This window comes from Podarcis gaigeae (genome assembly GCF_964106915.1).
Source record: "Podarcis gaigeae genome assembly, chromosome: 10".
In the NCBI taxonomy this organism is placed as follows: domain Eukaryota; kingdom Metazoa; phylum Chordata; class Lepidosauria; order Squamata; family Lacertidae; genus Podarcis; species Podarcis gaigeae.
In genome coordinates this window covers 27,469,742-27,488,741 of record NC_139686.1, presented here as the reverse complement: position 1 = coordinate 27,488,741, position 19,000 = coordinate 27,469,742, and the positions used below count along the sequence as shown (strand labels likewise).

Genomic DNA, 19,000 nt, shown 5'->3' with positions numbered 1-19,000 from the left:
GCTGACTTATTTGCTCAGGCGTTTTAAGTGCTTTTTTTTTTAGTGGGCGACGGTTTGCTTTGCTTTTCAGTCGATGTTTGTTTGTGTTTATCCTGACGGCTTCGCTTTATGGTTTCGTTACATTGGGGTCGCACGTAATTTATTTCGTCTCTCGGGCCTCAGCCCTGATGAAATAAACACAGAGCCTCTCTTTCAAACAGAGCCCCGCCGCCAACCTCACCAGGGGCGGCGGCAGCGGCAGCAGCAGCAGCAGCTGCGGGCCTGGAAAGAAGGAAGGCCGCCTTTCTAAACGAGGCAGCTCGTCTAACACAATTTCCTAGCGCGGGGCTCCTTGTCAAGCAGCTGGGAATAAATCCACAAACGGTTGTTTCCGTGAGCAGAGGAAACGAGCTCGGGCACTTCAGCACCTGGGGGCGACCCGAAAGCCGAGCCTCGCCTGGCGTTTATTACTGGGGGGCCCCTTTCCTCCCTTCCCTCCGGGTCTGAGGGAAAACCGACTCCCTCAGGCAAAGCCCTCCCTTCTCCCGCTCAGCCAAGAGGCCTTCAAACGTCCGAGCCCTCCAGGACCTCTCCCAGGCCCCGCCCTTTCTTAGAGCCGTGGCCCCGCCCACCTCATCCCATTCCCGAAGATTGCCGAGCGGGGGAGAGAGGAGGAAAGGGGAGGGGGTCGCTCCGAGTCGCGTCCTCGCTCCCATACGGCGTTTCCGAAAATTACCGAGGGGCTTCGGCCTCTCCTTTCTCCTCTCTCCCCACTCTACGTCTCCGGCGGAGACGGCTCTTGCTGCTGCGCCTGCCGCCAGCACCGCTTCGCGCGTCGGTGCGTCTTCTCTCTCGCCTTCCCTTTGCTCGGTTCTTTTCTGCGCTGCCCGGCGGGCCCGAGTCGGCGCCGCCGCCGCGCTCTTTGGGCACAGCCTCGGTCTCCCGCTCGCGGGCTCCGGAGAGGCGCCGGTCCCGCGCGCCCCCTTCACCTACTCCTTGTCTCCCGCTGGTCCTGGCCGGACCGGGCTGGCTGGGCCTTCAGCAGCGCCGCTCCAGCTCCAGCTGCTGCTGCCGGGCTCTTTCGAGGGGGCGAGGACGGCTGCGCTTCCCGCTTGGGCGGCCGGGGGTCCGGCTCGGATGGCGGACGGCGGCGCCCAGCACCAGCAGCTCGTGCCCGGCGTCCCAGCCCCGCGAGGGATGAAGCGGGAACCCGAACTGGAGCAGCCCATGCCCGGAGGCGACGGAGCCGACAGCGGCCTCAGTAAGAGGCTGCGGACCGAGGCGGAGGCGGACGGAGGAGGCATGCAGGTTAGCCGGGAAGGCGGCGGGGAAGGAGGAGGAGGAGGCGGCGGTGGCGCCACCCTGGACGGCCGCCTTAAACCACCCCCCCCCCGGTTGTGGCCTTGAGGGGCGCGCTCGCTCTCGCCCGGGCGCGGGTGCGTTTGTGCGCGCGCGCACGGGTCTCTCTGCGCGTGAGACTGGAGGGTATCCTGTCCCTCGCCCCCACAGGAGTCTGGGGGAAGAGCGCCGCTTTGGGAGGATGCTGGCCCCGTTGATCCCCCTCCCTCGTCGGGCCGGTGTTAGGATCCTAGGCATAGCGGGGTAGGTGGGAGGGTGGGGGAGGAAAGGTAAGGGGCTTTCACAAACGTGGAGGGTCCAGCAGGGGTGTGGGCAGGGTATCCTGCAGCTCCGTGGTTGGTCTGGGAGGGCAGCTGGGGGAAGCATATTGTGGTGGCTTGCCTCAAGTGTAACAGCAGCAACATCATCATCAACAACATCATCATCATCACCATCAATGTGTGCGCAAAGCCTTTTTGCTTGTCAACCTAGGTCAGGGGTCTGCAACCTTTAAGACAAAAAGAGCCACTTGGACCCATTTCCAAAGATAAAAAAAACTGGGAGCCGCAAAACTCGTCATTATAAAAATAACCTTTTTGTCACTTTTTTATTATTTCTTTGTTTGACCCCTCAGAATTACTCCTCCTCATAGAAATAAACGTTACATTAACAAGTTACCTTTTTGTGTGTGTGTGTTCTTCACTCCCCTTCAAAACAGTGACCAGCGTACATGCCCCTTACAATGTAGTGGGCGGGCGGGCGAGCGGGAAGGTGACGTCGGTGCGGTGCGTGACTAACGCACGCACTGCCCCCATGCAACGTCACAGCCAGTACAGCGCCCGCCACAGTGGGGAGTGTCGGGGCGCACAATGTGCCTCCTCCCATCGCTAGTATCCGCCCCGGAGCCGCGGCAAAGGTGTAAAAGAGCCACATGCGGCTCCGGAGCCGCGGGTTGCAGACCCCTGACCTAGGTGTAGACCGTCACGGTTGACACTTGCAAACGAGCATGCATTGCTGGTCTTCGGTTTTAAAAAGTGAGAGGAGGGCCTAGAAAGAGACAAAGTTTTTTTTGCTTTGGATCGCATCCATATCGGCAGTTCGAGGCAAATAGCTTTTCATCTGGATCTGTTCCACAAGAAAGTTTATTAGGCCTCTCGTTGCTTTGTGGAAGAACTGTAGAGTTTTATGAAGCGGCTCTGGATATTTTGCTTGTATCTGAGGCTGCAGTCCAATTCAGGTTTACCTGGGAGTAAATGCACATGCCTAGGATTGCACTGCATGGACTTTATTTTAACTCTGGGGCTGTCAAAGATAGCTGCATGGTACTCAAGTTTTAAACTCTTCATAAAAAATCATTTGTTCATCAAGATGTTGTACAGCTTTCACTCACACTTGTCACTCACCCAGATAAACTAGTATACCGCTCAGCTGAAGTGTAAATGCAACTTAGATATGATCAAGCTTGCCCCAAGAATAGCCACCCTAACCTGGATGTGACATACAGACTGCAGATGAAGTTACTCCACTGCTTCTTAAGTATTCACTTCAGGGACATTCATTCATCCATCCAGTGATAGAGGAGGAAACAATTACCTTGAGTTTTGTGGTAATCCACTAGAGATGCCAGTCTGAAACCTCAAAAATAAGGGAATGTCTACTACTTTGGTAGTAGTCATTTACAGTTGTATTGAGCTATGATGCTCTGAGATGGGGGACTTTTGTTCTAATCTGTGGAGTTGTACTTCTGTAGAACAGAATGTGGTCCTTAGAGAAAAGGGCATCTTTTAGAAATAGGCTTATATGCAGCCTTATTTCAGAGTCTAGTCTGGCAGTTCTATGCTTGCAACCAACCAGAGTTTCTCCATGACTGTCCATGGGAGAAGAAATGAATGTTGTGTGCTGGTAGAGTTCTTTTTTTGCATTACTAGCAGTGGAGTGCTACCAAAGTATGAATGGTTGTGAATTGCAGGCACTGATGTCTGTTGTAGATGGAGAACAGTGAAAGTGACACAGGAGAAATCAGATACATAAAATTAACAAGCTGGTGGTGAAGGAATAGTTCTATGTCGCACAGCCGTCCTTGATATAACTAATATTAACTATATAATGTACAAATACATATTGTATAAAGTTATTAAAATGTCATTTTACAAATGCATACTTGTACCACTTCTCCCTCCCTCAATTTGTTTAAGGATTTGGCCTCTTTCATTTGTTAGAAAGCAAATAATATCTTTATAATTCAATGGACACAAAGAACTTCCTGTTTAAATCCCTAGATTCATTCACATTTCATTTCTTTCGCCAGTGTACCTGATTTGAGCCACGGGACACATTGGGCCTTTGTCTATTTCAGCAATGAGACTCATTGGGTACTCCAGTGCTCAGCATTGATAACAGTGGTCTAATATAGACTTACAGAGTCATCCTAACCAGGCAGATTTGTCAGGGGGTAAATTACTTTGCATCCTAACTGCTTCTGGCCAGGGTGTGTGTAGCAAGGGTTTTTTCGGGGGGGGGGGGGGGTTGCGTGTGCAGTGTAGACTTTCATTTTCTGCCTTTCCATTGATTCCTGTGCACTGAATTTAATTACACCCACATTTTCAGCTGCTGAGTTTCGTAGAGCTCTGTGAATCAGTGAATCAGTGAATGGAGTTAGCATGCAGCATAACTTTGGTTATCCATCTTTTTCCCCGCAATGCAATCCTTTTCTCCTCTCTACGCTGGTGTAACTTCTGCCGATTTAACTTCTGCTAGCAGGGCTTTCCCTTAACAAGTATGAGTAGGTACCCTGGACTGCGTCATTGATGGCAGCCTGAGTAATGGATGGCAGCCTATTTCCAGCTCCGGCTAACCTCTCTCAGCTATTATATCTGGGAGTTAGGATTGCACTATTAACTTTAAAATGAGGTGTTTGTTTACTATTGATAAAATATAATCTAGGCAACAGGAGGATATGCTTCATGCTGCTGAGTAGTGTTCTTAGTGTACTGTGTGTTGGATTACATTATGCAGTAGCAACTGCTTGGATCAGACCAAATGCCCATCTATTCCAGTATCCTGTTCTAACAGTGACCACCCAAATGTCTTTGGGAAGCCCACAAATGGGAACCAAGTGTAATAGCATCTTCCCTGTTTGCGCTTTCCAGCAACTAATATTCAGAGGCCTCTGATTCTGGAGGCAATACCGAAAATAAATTGTCCCTGAATATAGGCCACACCCCCTAAAACAAGATCTCTTGGAAAGAGACACACACACTTAAATTCTCTGCCAGCACCACATGGTACTCTTTAAATTCTGAAAGAACACATGCAGCCTCTAGACTTGTCTCACAATGAATAACTAACCAGGTAGCCTGGGCTACCTCTTGAGAAGGGTGGGTGATCCTTTGCAAAAGAGCTGAAGTTCCGTGCAGTTCCCAAGGTCTCATATTGTTTCCTGGCTTCTCTACTTATAAGACTGCAATTGTAGGGTGCATTCAGGTTTATATAAACCAGATTTTGGGGGAAAGTATGGCCTATATTTAGACCAGTATGGTATATAACCAAAGTGACTTAATGAGCCATTGATAGCTTTATGCTTGAATATACATAGATGGAAGAAACAAGCACATCTTTCGGTTACTTTTTGGGTATGGGTGATTCTAATTGTTGGGGATACTAAGCTTGTATTTGGAGTTGTGTTATGAAAATGTTTGTATAGAGGTGCATCTAGTAAATTAAGAGGGGGAAACTTGAAAATTGCATCTGGAGGAGGGTAGAAAGCGTTTTATCTCTTGCTGGTGCCCTTTTTTTCTAGAAACTTTGTAAACCTTTATTTTTTAAAAAATTGCATTTTCTTCTCTGGCCACATGTTTTGCTTAAACTATTTAGAGACTATGAGGTAAATTGTTTTAAAAAGAGAATTGCTGTGTACACTTCCTTCTGATCTGCCAAGTTAGGAAAATACTTTAAACTGAAACTATTCTTTACAGAAATGTATTACTTTGCTGAGTGCTGCTTGGACAAGAAACTGTGTGCTTGATGCTCCTTTCTGTTGCTGACACTGACTGTGTTCCACTCTTTGAAAACTGTGTGATTTATTCATTGCAATTTGATGTTTTCTGCTACAGCTCTTAATTGCCTCTATGACTCTAGTTGGTGGCCCTAAGTGGATGTTCATTCTCTTGCACTAATGTTCCATTTAGCTTCTGGAATTTGTCCTATTTTGTGTGATTCTCTGTTACCTCCTGATATGCAATTAGTCACATAATTGTGGAATCTGTTCCGGAAGTCTGTTCGACTTCCAAAACATTCAAAAACTGGAACCGAACTGGAACTTGGGAGCCAAAACATTCAAGAATTAGGCTGTTCGACTTCCAAGGTACGACTGTATAGGACACAGAATGCTTAATTAACACAGAATCCTTGCTCACTTCATGTGCAAATGAGACTTTAGCATCATGTTGTATCAATCTGTTTCATGCAAGCAAAACATGAACAGTTCTAGCAAACTGTAAGAAAACTGTAGCAAGAGATTTAAGTTTGCAATGAATTTGAAATTTCTCAAACTGGAACTAATATCCTATGGCAACTATTTTAATGTAACTTTTCCTTTGCCTCCCATCCAATATCCCTTGGGCCTTAAATGTCGCAGTAGCCCAGTTTTTCTTGCAATACTGGGGGAAAAAAATATTTACAGGTATGCAAATATGTCCATGATTGTGGCCTACCTAATCACATTTTAGGAGTCTTTATGTTACAAAATCGCCTGCCAACCTAGCAGTTCGAAAGCACCTCCGGGTGCAAGTAGATAAATAGGAACCGCTTACCAGCGGGAAGGTAAACGGCGTTTCCGTGTGCGGCTCTGGCTCGCCAGAGCAGCGATGTCACGCTGGCCACGTGACCCGGAAGTGTCTTCGGACAGCGCTGGCCCCTGGCCTCTTGAGTGAGATGGGCGCACAACCCCAGAGTCTGTCAAGACTGGCCCGTACGGGCAGGGGTACCTTTACCTTTACCTTTTTATGTTACAAAATACACATTTTAGCATCCATAGGAAAAAATGACTTTTGTTTTGATTTACAGTTTTTAATACTGAACATATGAAAACTTTCTTTTCAGGAAATCAGAAGCATGTCCAACATATGTAGTGGCATGTGTATGAGATGTATCATGCTGGAAGTAGTATTCTGTAAGTCAGGGTAGCCAATGTGGTTTGTTCCAAATGTTGCTGGAGTTTTAACTCAGTTGCTATTGCCAGCATGGTCATTGGTTAGCGATGATGGGAATTGTAGTCCAACAACATCTGGAGGGCACCACATCGGCTACCATTGCTATAAGGCATACCCTGATGCTCAGGAGTCTTAGAAATTTTATGGGTTTGAAAGCGCTGTTTTTATCTCATCATTCTGGCTCGCATTAAGAATAATACCTTATGTGTTAGTTAGTCCAGACAATTTCTCCAGTTTATTCTTAAGGGCATACTTTTCAGTTCTTTATGTTAGGATTCTCTGTCTCTTGATTTCTTCTCCACATGAGTTGCTTTGTGAGGGTAAAAAGCATACATGGACAATCAAGTGGAGCCACTGTTCCCCCATCACCTGCTATAGTCAGTTGTATGGGAAGGGGAATAAAGAAGGAGAATCAAACTCTTCACTAATGTGCCATAGAAGTTATGACATTGGTAATGTTATGTTCATAGAGATGGAACAACAATAATGGTACAAATACTGTCAGAAAACGATTGTGTGTAAGAGAGAACCCATTCATTGTGCGGTACTAACTGCAGTTTCCTCCTGATCAGACGCTTCTTACAGCCTAAATTGTGGAACTCCGTCTATTACAACTCATTTCCTGGGAAATACAGACCTCACCATAGCCATAAATACACTTGATAACATCGAGATTGGATTACTGTAACATCATTTATAAGGATGCCTTCCAAAAGAATCCAGAAACTTCAACTGATGTAGAATGTAGTTTGGTTTCTCATAGGAGCCAGAGTTTATGATCACATAACACCCATATTGTGCCATCTTCACGGGATCCCTCATATTGTTTTTTGCATCTAATCCAAAGTGATCGTGCTAGCCTTCAAAATCCTCAGTATCTTGGGGACTGCAGTATCTAAAATATGCTGTCTTCCATATGTACACATCCACATGTTTCAGTCCTCAGGGGAGGCCCTACTTTCTGTCCTGGCTCAACAGAAGTGAAGTGGTGGTAGAGATTCTTGCTAATGGTACCTGTATTCTGGATGACTTTGCCCCATGAAATTTAGCTTCAACCCCTGTATTTCTCTGCTACTCTAAAGGACATTTTCTTAAGTGGTTGCTCTGCATTTGTTTTCCATTAAGGGGTTTTGTTGTGGATATTTTTTAATGTTATTTTTACAGTGTGTTTAATTGTTATGATGGTTAGCTGTCTTGAAGATCTTATTTTGTGGACAAACATTTTTGGGATGCATTTTAAAAATATAAACCAGTAGTTAATAAGAATGCATATGCTCTACAGATGCTGTGATAGGTTTCTGACTTTGTCTATATTTATCACAAAGGTTACAGTGAGTTGTCATTCCTATTGTCCTCTGTTCGACTAGTACCACAACAGTTTAGTGGCTGATAAACAATAACAGCAATTTTGCTATACAAATGTTGTTTATACAGTACACGATATACTTTAATTTTTGGGTCACAACAGAACTCTGAAAGCAACAATTAGGTGCAAGAGGCTAATTTAGAGGCAGTATGCAATATATCTCATATGTTTCATTCTTTATCCATTGCAGCAGCAGACAGCTTTAGGCAGTTAGGGTTTCGTTATCTAATCCATCTCTGATCAGCCTGGATAAACCCTGTTTGGCCAGTACTGATCTTGTTAGTGGGGTGGTATAAAGCTGCTTGAGCTGGGATTGGAGCAAATCGGATCCTGGCTGCTATATGAATCCAGGACTTATTTCTTGCAGCCAGGGATGAAGAGGGAAAGAAATAGCTGCAGCATATTGACTGACCATTGAAAGTGGTTTCTTTCAAGCTGTGTTAAATGGCAGATTACGCTGAGGAGGTTTGGGTGAAGTCATAGAGAGTCATCCACATGGTAATCCTAATTCTGTTTTCTTCCCAAGGGATAGTGGAAGTGCTGCTCTGATATTCTATCCATGCACAATCTAGTTTTGCATTGTCACTTCACTAACTCTGTATATGCCCATAGGTGCAGGTACGTTGATATGCATTCATGGATAAGGCACCACAGTTTGCAAATTGATTTTGGTGCACATGTACAAATTGCTGTGTGCAAAGCAGTGTTCTTGCATGCAAAACCAACCAGAGACAGAAAGCAACAGAAGGACTGTTGCCATTTTATAATATTCTCAGCACTCTGGGGGCCTGCTGTGCTGAAATACGGTGGTACCTTGGGTTACAGACGCTTCAGGTTACAGACTCCGCTAATCCAGAAATAGTACCTCGGGTTAAGAACAGAAATTAGTACCTCAGGATGAGAACAGAAATAGTACCTCAGGATGAGAACAGAAATTGCGCGGCGGTAGCGGGACGCCCCATTAGCTAAAGTGGTACCTCAGGTTAAGAACAGTTTCAGGTTAAGAACGGACCTCCGGAATGAATTAAGTTCTTATCCCAAGGTACCACTGTACACATATGCATGTGCGCTTACATCACCCCCCACCCCATTCTGGAGAAGCAGTTTCTTTTAAAAATGTAATTGTTTATTTATTCAGCCAATTGTATACTACCCTTTATCCAAAGACTACAGGGCATTTTACAGCATAATAAACAACATAAAATGCATGCTTAACAATATCCATGAAATGTAAAAGTTGAAAACAGTTATATTGGTACAGTTTCTAACAAGCATGATCATCAAATTCCTCCTAAATTATTTAAGTCACTGATACCCTCGTCCAGAAGCCTGCTGCTGGAGGCGCGTCTTCATCTGTTCCCTGAAAGAAAAGAATGATGTGGCTAAGTACTTATCCACTGGGGAGAGGGTTCCACAGATATGAAGGCACCACTGAACGTATCATTCCAAGGGTCTGTGCACTAAGCACTAATCCTGCACCTAGCATCTCCTAGCATGCATATGAGGTCTGCAAAGGTTTTGTGGGTTCCCTGTATTTTCTGCTCATATTGGAATGTATGAATTTGCCATTTGTACTTGGTTCCATTTACAATACATCATTGGCTGCATTTTTTGTTTCTTACTACGTACAGCTTGCTGCTGTGCCTTGCTACCTGCTGTGCCGCATGGGAACTGATCAGTTCAGTGCTTAAAAAAACAAAAACAAAAAACCCTCTCTTGAACTGCCCTCCTTTTCTAACTTCCTCATAAGTCTCAAAAGCTTTTCAAAGAATTGCTTGTGTGAAGAAGGGCTTGTTCTTGATTAAAAAGAAAATGAGAAACTGGAGTTCTTTTCATAGTTTGTGCACTGCTCCCAATTCAAAGCACAATTGTTGGTTAAATGGCACTGGTTACGAAGGGAAAGAGTTTTGGGCCTTGCCATGTCCAGTATTAGGAGTGGTACCAGAATCACCTAAACTTAAGGATACACTACAGCCCTGTGCACAGAGTTACAGGGCCTGCTGCCTGTATTCCCCCCAGTTGTGTTGCTGCTACCTGTGACTCCTGATAACTAAGAGTATTGTGATACTTTAAACATCAACAGAGTTACACAGCATCTAATCCCCAAGTGACGGGCTTTTAGTCTTAAACCAAGCGTAGAGGCCCTGTTCCTGAATGCAGCAGACTTTGTCTAGTATACCTCAAGGCATACTTAGTGGTGACTGATGTGTCCAGGTTTTTTCCTTTCAGATAATGGAAGATGCATTGCCTAGAGCAGTGTTTCCCAACCTTGTGCCTCCAGCTGTTTTTGGACTACAATTCCCATCATCCCTTGCCACTGGTCTTGCTAGTCAGGGATGATGGGAGTTGTAGTTCAAAAACAGCTGGAGGCACAAGGTTGGGAAACACTGGCCTAGAGTCTGTGGACCCAGGCCTAGTGAGGGGGAAAGGAAAATGAACAATAAAGGTGGCTGATAGGCAGCAGTTAGGCTGGGGTTGAGAGATGTGCGAGAGCAAGAACCTGATTGGTTTCTTCCCCATATGTGCACTGTAGCCTAATCAAATTGTCAATTTGATATTTGACTGTACTACAGGAAGACTAGTGAAGTGGGACATAGTGTTACATGATGCCTTTTTACAGAATAGATCTGCCCTCTTTGAATTCGCTTGCCTCTTGTCTGTATAGTTTAGTTTTCACATGATGATGATACAATAAAAAAATGGAATATTTTGCCTCTGTAGTGAGGAGATCCCTTACATTAGTGAAATGAGGAATCTGTATGTGGCATGGACCTGAAATCTTTATTATTACACAATGCTGTGTTTATTGTACCATGAAGAACAACCTGCATGTTATATGCATTTTTATTCTCTCTGTGAAGTGTATGGTGATAACCACTGCTTTCAGTATTAAATCTCCAGTGCTTGAATAAAATGTTTGCTGAGCAAACCGTTTGTTTTTTTCACAAAAATGTTTTCATTTTCTGTTTTCTGAAGACTGTATATCTGCTTTCTGTTCAGTATATGAGCTGGATATCCTGAGGCTCGATAAAACCAGGGCTGCATTTATACTAAGGTTACCAGACGTCCCCATTTCCCGGGGACAGTCCCTGGATTTACAAATCAGTGTGCCCCAATTCATTGAAAAATATCTGGTAACCTTAATTTATACTCCATAGAGAGAGAAAACACTCAATTTGTACCAAGGGTATTAAAATGTGCAGGCATAAGACATTGTGTAAATTAACCATGTTTACATAATCTAAACCTGCTCCTTGGTAGTGAAAAGTCAAAATACTTGGGCTTTTTGGCAAGTATTGAGAAAATAGGAAGAGTGGAGGGTACAGAGCTTGAGGAAGAGGAGGTCAAAGAGAATGAGGTGTTGTTGGGCAAGTGCCTTATAATAGAAATGATACCACATTGGGAACAAGGAAGCTGCACTTAATTACCTGTGGGACAAAAGAAGTTATGTGTTGTAAAGCAGCCTAATTAATAGGCAATTTTAGTTGATCAGTCTGTTATTTAACTGATAAAATGTAAATACATTTGCATCTTACAGAAACTCTAGTATTTGTGCCTTTTGAGATATTGAAGGAAGTCAGTCACTGTTTGAAGGAAAGACTATATTTTAATATTTTTTCACTCCATATTACAGTAATAAGAACCTAGGAGAGACTAAAAAACATAGAATCCAAATATATATGACTATAACTTATTGCCCCACTGATTAATTTGTCTTCACCAATGATTCTGAATCAACTAAAGCTTTAACTGATACTGTTTTCATGCACAAACTTTCAAGTTTAAAATGAACCATTCACTATGATGATTTTTCTTTTAAAAAAAGATAGTGCCCATTTCCTTACGAGCATTTTGCTAGAATGCAGCAACTTGCCTGTTTTCCTATCATTCTTCTGTAAGTTCTGTCTTCTGCCTTTTGTTAAGTTCTGCAGTGGTGTATTGTGGGGGGAGCCACAGGGGTGGTTGCCCTTGTCGCAAAATGGTTAGGTGCACAAAATTTCAACACTGGTGTTGCGTTAATACAGCTGCGCTCTTCTGTTGCTGGGCTCCATTGAAAACGGCTTCTCCATGTGAACTAGATGCGATCTCTTGGGTGATGTGGATGCAATTAGGCAGTTGAATGTCCATGCGTACTCCATGCATGCATTTCCCTCCCTGCTTCCCCCCACCGCATGGCCCCGGGCTCTGGCAATCCGTGCTATGCCACTGATGTTCTGTACTCACAAAATCTCTCTCTCAAAAAAAATACTTGTTCACATCTCCATTTTGTCCTGAGAGAACAGCCTGAGTGATCTGTGGGTTTGAATTCAGACTTCATTCACTGCTCTTTCCCCCATCACCAGTAATTGAAGCTGTGCTCAGGACTTTCATACAATCATGCATCTCCTCCACAATTATCAGCCGCAATATAATCATTGGTATAGTTGCTGATAATGGTGGAGTTGCACAAGTCTGACAGCAATAATAATGCTAAGAGCTGGACAAATTATAATTGTAGTGTTGTTGTTTTTGTCCATTCCTGTTTGTCAAAGTGTTTGTGCTTTTGTCTAGTTGATTAAAAAAGTTATCAGGAGCCGCCTGACTTGTGACGGGCTGATAAGTAGGTATTTGTGATGACTCTGGCAATCTTTAAGTCTTGCTTATTCAGATACTAGATTATTACACCTTATGTGCATGCATAATGGTCTCCTTTGAGTGATTACATCTATGGGGTAAGAAGAGCATCCAGTAATGAAGTGAGTGGGCCAATTAGAGGCAACTAGTTCCACTTTGATGGAGCGTTTTTTGAGAGCTCCATTTTATAGTTGCATTGAAGTGACTCTGAAGTGCAGTTGTCATGAGACAATGCCACTGCCCAAGGATTAGAACTACAGTGGTACCTCGAGTTAAGTACTTAATTCGTTCCAGAGGTCTGTTCTTAACCTGAAACTGTTCTTAACCTGAAGCACCACTTTAGCTAATGGGACTTCCTGCTACCGCTGCTGCTGCCGTGCCGCCGGAGCACAATTTCTGTTCTCATCCTGAAGCAAAGTTCTTAACCTGAGGTACTATTTTTGGGTTCGCGGAGTCTGTAACCTGAAGCGTATGTAACCTGAAGTGTCTGTAATCCGAGGTGCCACTGTACTTGGTTGCATTCTGAGATTTAACACATTCTCTTCTCCTTTTCTATTTTTAGTACACTCACTTCTAAATTCAAGGCAGCGCACAGTTGCTGTTGAAGACATTTGAGTTTTTGTTTTTCTTGGTGCTTTAGATTCAAGTTACGTTATTTGAGAGCAAGACAACTAAACTTTTCTGTGTGTATGTGGAGTACCTGTCCCCCACACAGCCCTTTTCTCATTTTAAATGTAGGGAGAGGCCTTTATACTCTAAATTTCTATCTGTGCAGCTAAATATTTATATGCAGCTGCAGCAGAAGTTTCAACAGGCTTTACCTGACAGTTGCCTATATTTCATGGTGCTTGTTCTCATTTTGAAATCTATCCAGACCTTTAGGGACCACTCACATTAGGATATGGTGCTTGTGTAATGGGTTTTTTTTTTGGGGGGGGGGATTGTGACAAATGCCTCTATACGTAGATCATTTGAATGGTGTATTGGCCTAAGAATTGGGCATATTCATTTTTAATAACTGTAATATTAGGATATCTCCAGTGGTGCATATAGCATTTACAACTTTAGTGTCTTCATTGGGGAAGATTTATATCAGCGTTGATATTGCTATTTATGTAATCTGGTTGTTAGAAACTATTTTCATATCAAGCCTGATGGGGGAGCACATTTTAAAAAAAATTTATTTTTTTTACTTGGGTGTCATGTACATAATAGAACTTGTACCATTCCAATCGTTTGAGCATATTCTGGTTGGTTGTTGATATTTTCCCTCTCAGTGCAATTAATGTATTGCGCAAGATGTATCTGAGAAGTATCTTCTGGGGGTGGTAATTAAAAGCCTAGTGGATTTACCCCCCCCCCTTTCCCCATTATGGCTGTGTCAGGTTTTTCCTATGGTGCTTGTCTGGAGCATAACAAAACTGCTATTTAGTGCTGTGCTATAAAAAGCAGAAAAAGAGCAGTTGGGATAGGACCCACTTTCTTTCTTTTCAGTATATGCTCAGGTTCCTTTCTGTGTTACAACAGAAGTGGACTAAATAAGTGCCCTTATGTAATGTCCCTCTGTAATATCAACAAATTTATCTTTCCCTAGAGGCTTTTCAGGTCCTGAGATCTGAACTCAGCTGAAACTCTTCCTGCAAGTCAGGGATGCAAAGGCTTTTTTTAGGGGTTTGCTTATTTTAGGAGGCATTTGCAGATACATAGAGTAATTACTACCATCAGGGAGTATGCCCAGAAGTGCTGACCCAACAAGGACTCACTTAGGTTTTATTTAGTATCATGTGGGATAGTCGGAGACTGTAACTATGATGGCAGGCGTATCATTGGTGTCTGTGGTTGTGGGTAGGGGGTGGGTGGGGCTTCTCTGCACTTAGCCCTTCCTACTTCTGAAGGAAACACTGAAAGTGTATCTTAGCTTATAGCTTTTAAATATTTCCCTCCTCAGTCAGATACGATGTAGTCAGGAGCAGAATATGCAAACATTTTCTGTGTGTGCCTTTCTCTCTCTCTCTCTCTCTCTCTCTCTCTCTCTCTCTCTCTCTCCTCTCTCTTCTCCCTTCTCACATAAAGAAAATTGTTACTGTGTCTGGGGTAGGAGGATAGCTGCTTTTGAAAAAAAGTTCTGCATTCTTATTTGTGTGTTCCACGCAAAACAATTGGTACAGACTGAAGAAACAAGATGCGTAACTTCTGTTAATGTTTTGCCTCACATTAATTTTTCAGGAAGGTAGGGAAATCTTGACATGGCATAATGCCGCGACTACTTCTGAGTCTTCCGAACCAGGAAGTGGCTTTTTGTATCGACTTATAAGTCTGAAAGAGTTCTGCAAAGCAAACTAATGTAGTATTTCCTGTGGTTTGTTTCTTCCCTTATGAAAACTGTTGTTTCAGGATCATACAGGGAATTATGAATGAAATTGCTGAATTGTGTTCTGTATGAGGAACGATTTTTAAAATGATGACTTAGATCACTAAGCAGATGCCTTCCTCTTTTGAACAGACTTTTCCCCTTCGTAGTTTACAGATAATTTCTAACCCTGACTGGGCCAGCAGCATGATAGAATGGTGTAGCCATAGCTTCATCCACAGCACTTTAGTTCGTGCCAGCTGGAGGCAGGCTAAACCCTGCTCTGTGCTATGCTGTCCGGCGAGCTAGTGTAGCAGTTGGTTCTGGATTAGGCCCAGTGCCACCAAATGATGTTTATGAAGCTGACTCCAGTGGATCCCAGGCTGGCTGAGCCTCTCCCTGCCCCTTAGATGTCTCATTTTGGAAGTTCCTGCAGCCAGTTGGAACCCATGCTGGACATTCGGCTTCCGAAAATTGTTCAAAAACCAGAACACTTATTTCTGAGTTTTGATCGTTCAGGAGCTGATTTTTTCAGGAACCAAGGTGTTTGAGATCCAAGGTACGACTGTACATATTTTTGGCTTTGATTCAGTTAGATCTCCATTAGAGGAAAGAGAGAAAATGTAAATAAGAACTCAAATAGGTGGGCTTTATACATAGCTTTGTGACACATGGTGGAACCAGAGACTATGCATTAATATCTGTAGTGTATCTTCAATTTTTGCCATTCAGTTGCAAAACTACTATGTTGTTATTACCTTAAAAGATAAAGCTGATCTTTTATTTTTCTGTTCTCAATGACAGCATTGAATCTCTGAGCTAAAATTGGCTAACCTGTTATGGATTTTTCAAAGCCCCTGTCACGTTCCGTATAACTACCAGATATGTGGTTGAAAGCTAGGAAGGAGGAGAAAGGGGCTGCTCTGGATCTTTCTTTCATACCACCCAGCTGTAGCTGTCTTGACCCTACCATCTGTGGTCTAGAAAGTATAAGAGACCCTCAGTGCATCCACTGTACTGAGCAAGCTGTGTATTTGGGAAAGCCAAGGCTTGCATGCATACTGACAGGCACCATGAGCTGTCCATTGACCTGCCTCAGCCTGGTGTGGTAATGGTGCTGTGAGAACGTTGTGCATGTAGGTGTTGCATTTAACTCTGTTTTCAGTCCTTGTGCACCTTGCCCTCTGGTCTGTACTAAGAAGGTACTAGATTATGTTTAAAGTATTCGAGGCTCATAGGTATACTGTATTTGGGGGAACAAAAGCAATCATGTTATTTCTGCTGTGTGGCTAAAACAGAAGAACCACCAACTTTTGAACAGGTTGCATGCTGGTGAGCACCCCAAGTGGATTTTTTTACAAACCCCTGTTATGTTCCTTTTTTGTTCTCATGACTGATAGGCAGAGTTGCATGTATGTCTTTCTGTTATTTGTTTGGGCATCACCTCATTTTCCTCCCCCCTTTTTATAACTCTGAGACTGGATTTAAATCATAGCAGAAGCTACTCTCTTACACTGCACTATCTATTATAGCTGGTATGATACAAAGCTTATTCAGCATCTCCAGTAAAACTCAGCATACAGCAGAGTGTTCCCGTCTTGCTACTGTTAGTTCACCACTGCTGATGTTAACAACTTAAAGAGCTTTGGGTGACTATAGGTTGTTAGTGATATTTTAAACAGCCTGCTCTTTAACTTCAAGGGAAATTGCCTGGCTTGATAGGGTATTTAAAATGCAGTCCTAAGTTAGAAAGTTTGATATTGATAATGCAAATGGCAATGGTGTAGCACTGGTACGTAGGGCATTTTCATAAATCTTGCTAATATCTACTGTACTTTCTTTTACAAAAGTTTTCACATTCCATTGTTTGGGAGAAGGCAGAAGAAGTGTCTCTAGATCTTTTATGTCAGGCATGTCCAAAGTCCATTTTGGGGGCCTAAACAACTTTGGTTGGCCCTCACACATATTCACTTCATAAAATCTGACCCTCTTTGAAAAAAGTTTGGGCACCCCTGTTTTATGAGCTTCTTACTTTGAATTCTTGTTCTTCATTGGCACAAGGGACATCTAACTTGGTGATTATGTAGACATTACATTTGAAAGTGGGTTAACTCTTACGGTCTCTTCATGCATTACAATGAAATGACTGCAGACTCTTTGATTGAGATAGTACCTCATGCTGTTCCATGTCTCAATGCTGAGTAATTTTTTGTTTTTGTTTTTTTAAAAATCCACTTGGTATTTACTGAATAAATACTATTTGCTTTGGTTCAGTATGACTTAAGAATGCAAATGTTGTATGGATGATATATTGGCTTCGTAGGGTCCAATACCTCTTTGTAAACAGAGGCTGTTTGCTTACTCTACACATTTTAGAAACAACAGTGTCTTCTAGAATATGTTTATAATTTGCTCTCACTGTACCCTGTATAGAAAAGAAAGCATTTGTCTTTTCCATAGTTGTTTTGCTCACCTTTGAATGCTAAACCTCTGACCTTGCTGTGGATGTTGGTTTCCCTTCCCCCTTACAGAGCCTATCTGTAGTGCTGTCACTGCTGGCATGCATGTGCTGTCCTTGAAAAAGCAGATTGGATTTATTAAAATCATTGCCAGTTGCTATGGCAGCCATTGTCACTGTGGGCTAATGGGAAAAGGCAATTACTGCCATGCATCCGAGGAGATTTCTGAGACAGGAGAGATTGAGTATCCTCAGATGATTAGCTGTGTGATTGACAGACTGACAGTCAAAGAGAGCAAGGGTTTGTGTGCACATGTATGTGTTTATGTAAGTGGCTGGACATGTCATCTGCTCATAAGGTTTGGCCCATATTGTAATATTTTTCAATTCATGGGTAAATCCCTTTGGAAGATTCACATCCATGTGCCAGTCATTTCAAGCTTGGGTTTTCTTTTAACCTACAGATAATTTGTTCAACTGATGTGCCTCTAGATTGTAATTGGAAACTTACTCTTAAAAATAGAAACTTTCTGTGTTAAACTTATTATTTTGCCTGTCTTCCAATTCTTGCTATTCCTAATTCTCCTCTCTGAGCTGCTGTTCTATTTAAAGCAAGGTGTGGATGTTGATAAACGTTTATTCCTATTATCTTACTGTGGAAATAATAGGTTGTGAGAACTGAGGTTAGCACAATATATTTTGGGCTTTTGAACAGGCCGCTAATAACAGTTTTCTCTTATATGTATACAGGCTTTGGCATCGTGTCTTATTACTCTGTGTATAAAGCATGTTGCTCTTTCAGTCGAGATCAACATTCTTTGGTTGTCTGATGAGGGAGATTCCATAGTTTGCTTTTTGATGATTAAACAAAAACAGAAGAAGCAGATATAAGGCTAATAGAAAACATCCACAGAAGCCCATGTAAATAAACACTGCTGTAAATGATTCAAGAAATAACTCTTGCAACCTAGTGTTTGTTTATTGAATTTATATACTGCCCTTATGCCTAGGGATCCTTGGATCTTGCCTGTTTTCACACACTATTACAACTTCCTTTAGAATTCTATCTGTGATATTTTATCTGCGCAATCAGGAACCAAAAAGTTGTCTTGAAAAAATGTGGCTTTTGAGCTGTCTTGCCCCAAAACAGCAACTATATATTCCGTTTTGGCGAATATAGCCCTGGTTTAAGGAGCCATTTGGTGTCTAGCTTATACATCTGAGTTTCTAACACTGAATGAGTTACAATATTAAAACATAATATTAAAAGCAGTTTAAAACAAGCACATTTGTTCCCTAAGTGATTTTATGAAATAGTTTAGGCTTTGATGATTAAAGTGGCATAGAAATCCTGTTTGTTTAACTAACTAACTAACTAACTAACTAACTAACTAACTAACTAACTAACTGTTGAGTCTAATGTAATTAATGCTGCTTAGCAAAAGAAAGCGGCAATGATTCACACATCCTGCCTGTGAATAGATACTACTAGCAGCTTTCTTATGTTGGTAACTTTCTTGTTATAGAATCCAGATCAGCCTGCTTAGGCAGTGAGGCCTTCATTAGAGGCTTTCTGAGATGAGTCTGGTGATGACTGACTATAAGGCCTCATTTATGAATGTGCTTTCTCTGATACCATTTTGGCACCAGGAGACTAACTTTTTTTATTTTCCTTGAATTTTTAA

At 42.7% G+C, this 19,000-nt stretch overlaps 1 protein-coding gene across 18 annotated transcripts in view; it reads left to right on the top strand.

Moving 5' to 3' along the window:
- The first annotated feature begins 614 nt into the window (after positions 1 to 614).
- Positions 615 to 19,000, top strand: part of RBFOX2 (RNA binding fox-1 homolog 2) — a 174,653-nt gene continuing 156,267 nt past the window's right edge. For 11 of the 18 annotated variants that reach the window (XR_014555635.1, XR_014555636.1, XR_014555637.1 and 8 more), the window contains exon 1: positions 620 to 1,287. Coding sequence is in view for 14 of the 18 variants with exons in the window: in XM_083700693.1 (XP_083556819.1) it covers positions 1,117 to 1,287 (171 nt within the window). In the remaining 4 variants the exon portion in view is untranslated. Of the gene's footprint in view, positions 1,288 to 19,000 lie in introns of all 18 variants that reach the window. The other 7 variants (XM_083700691.1, XM_083700706.1, XM_083700712.1 and 4 more) reach the window with 6 other exon arrangements.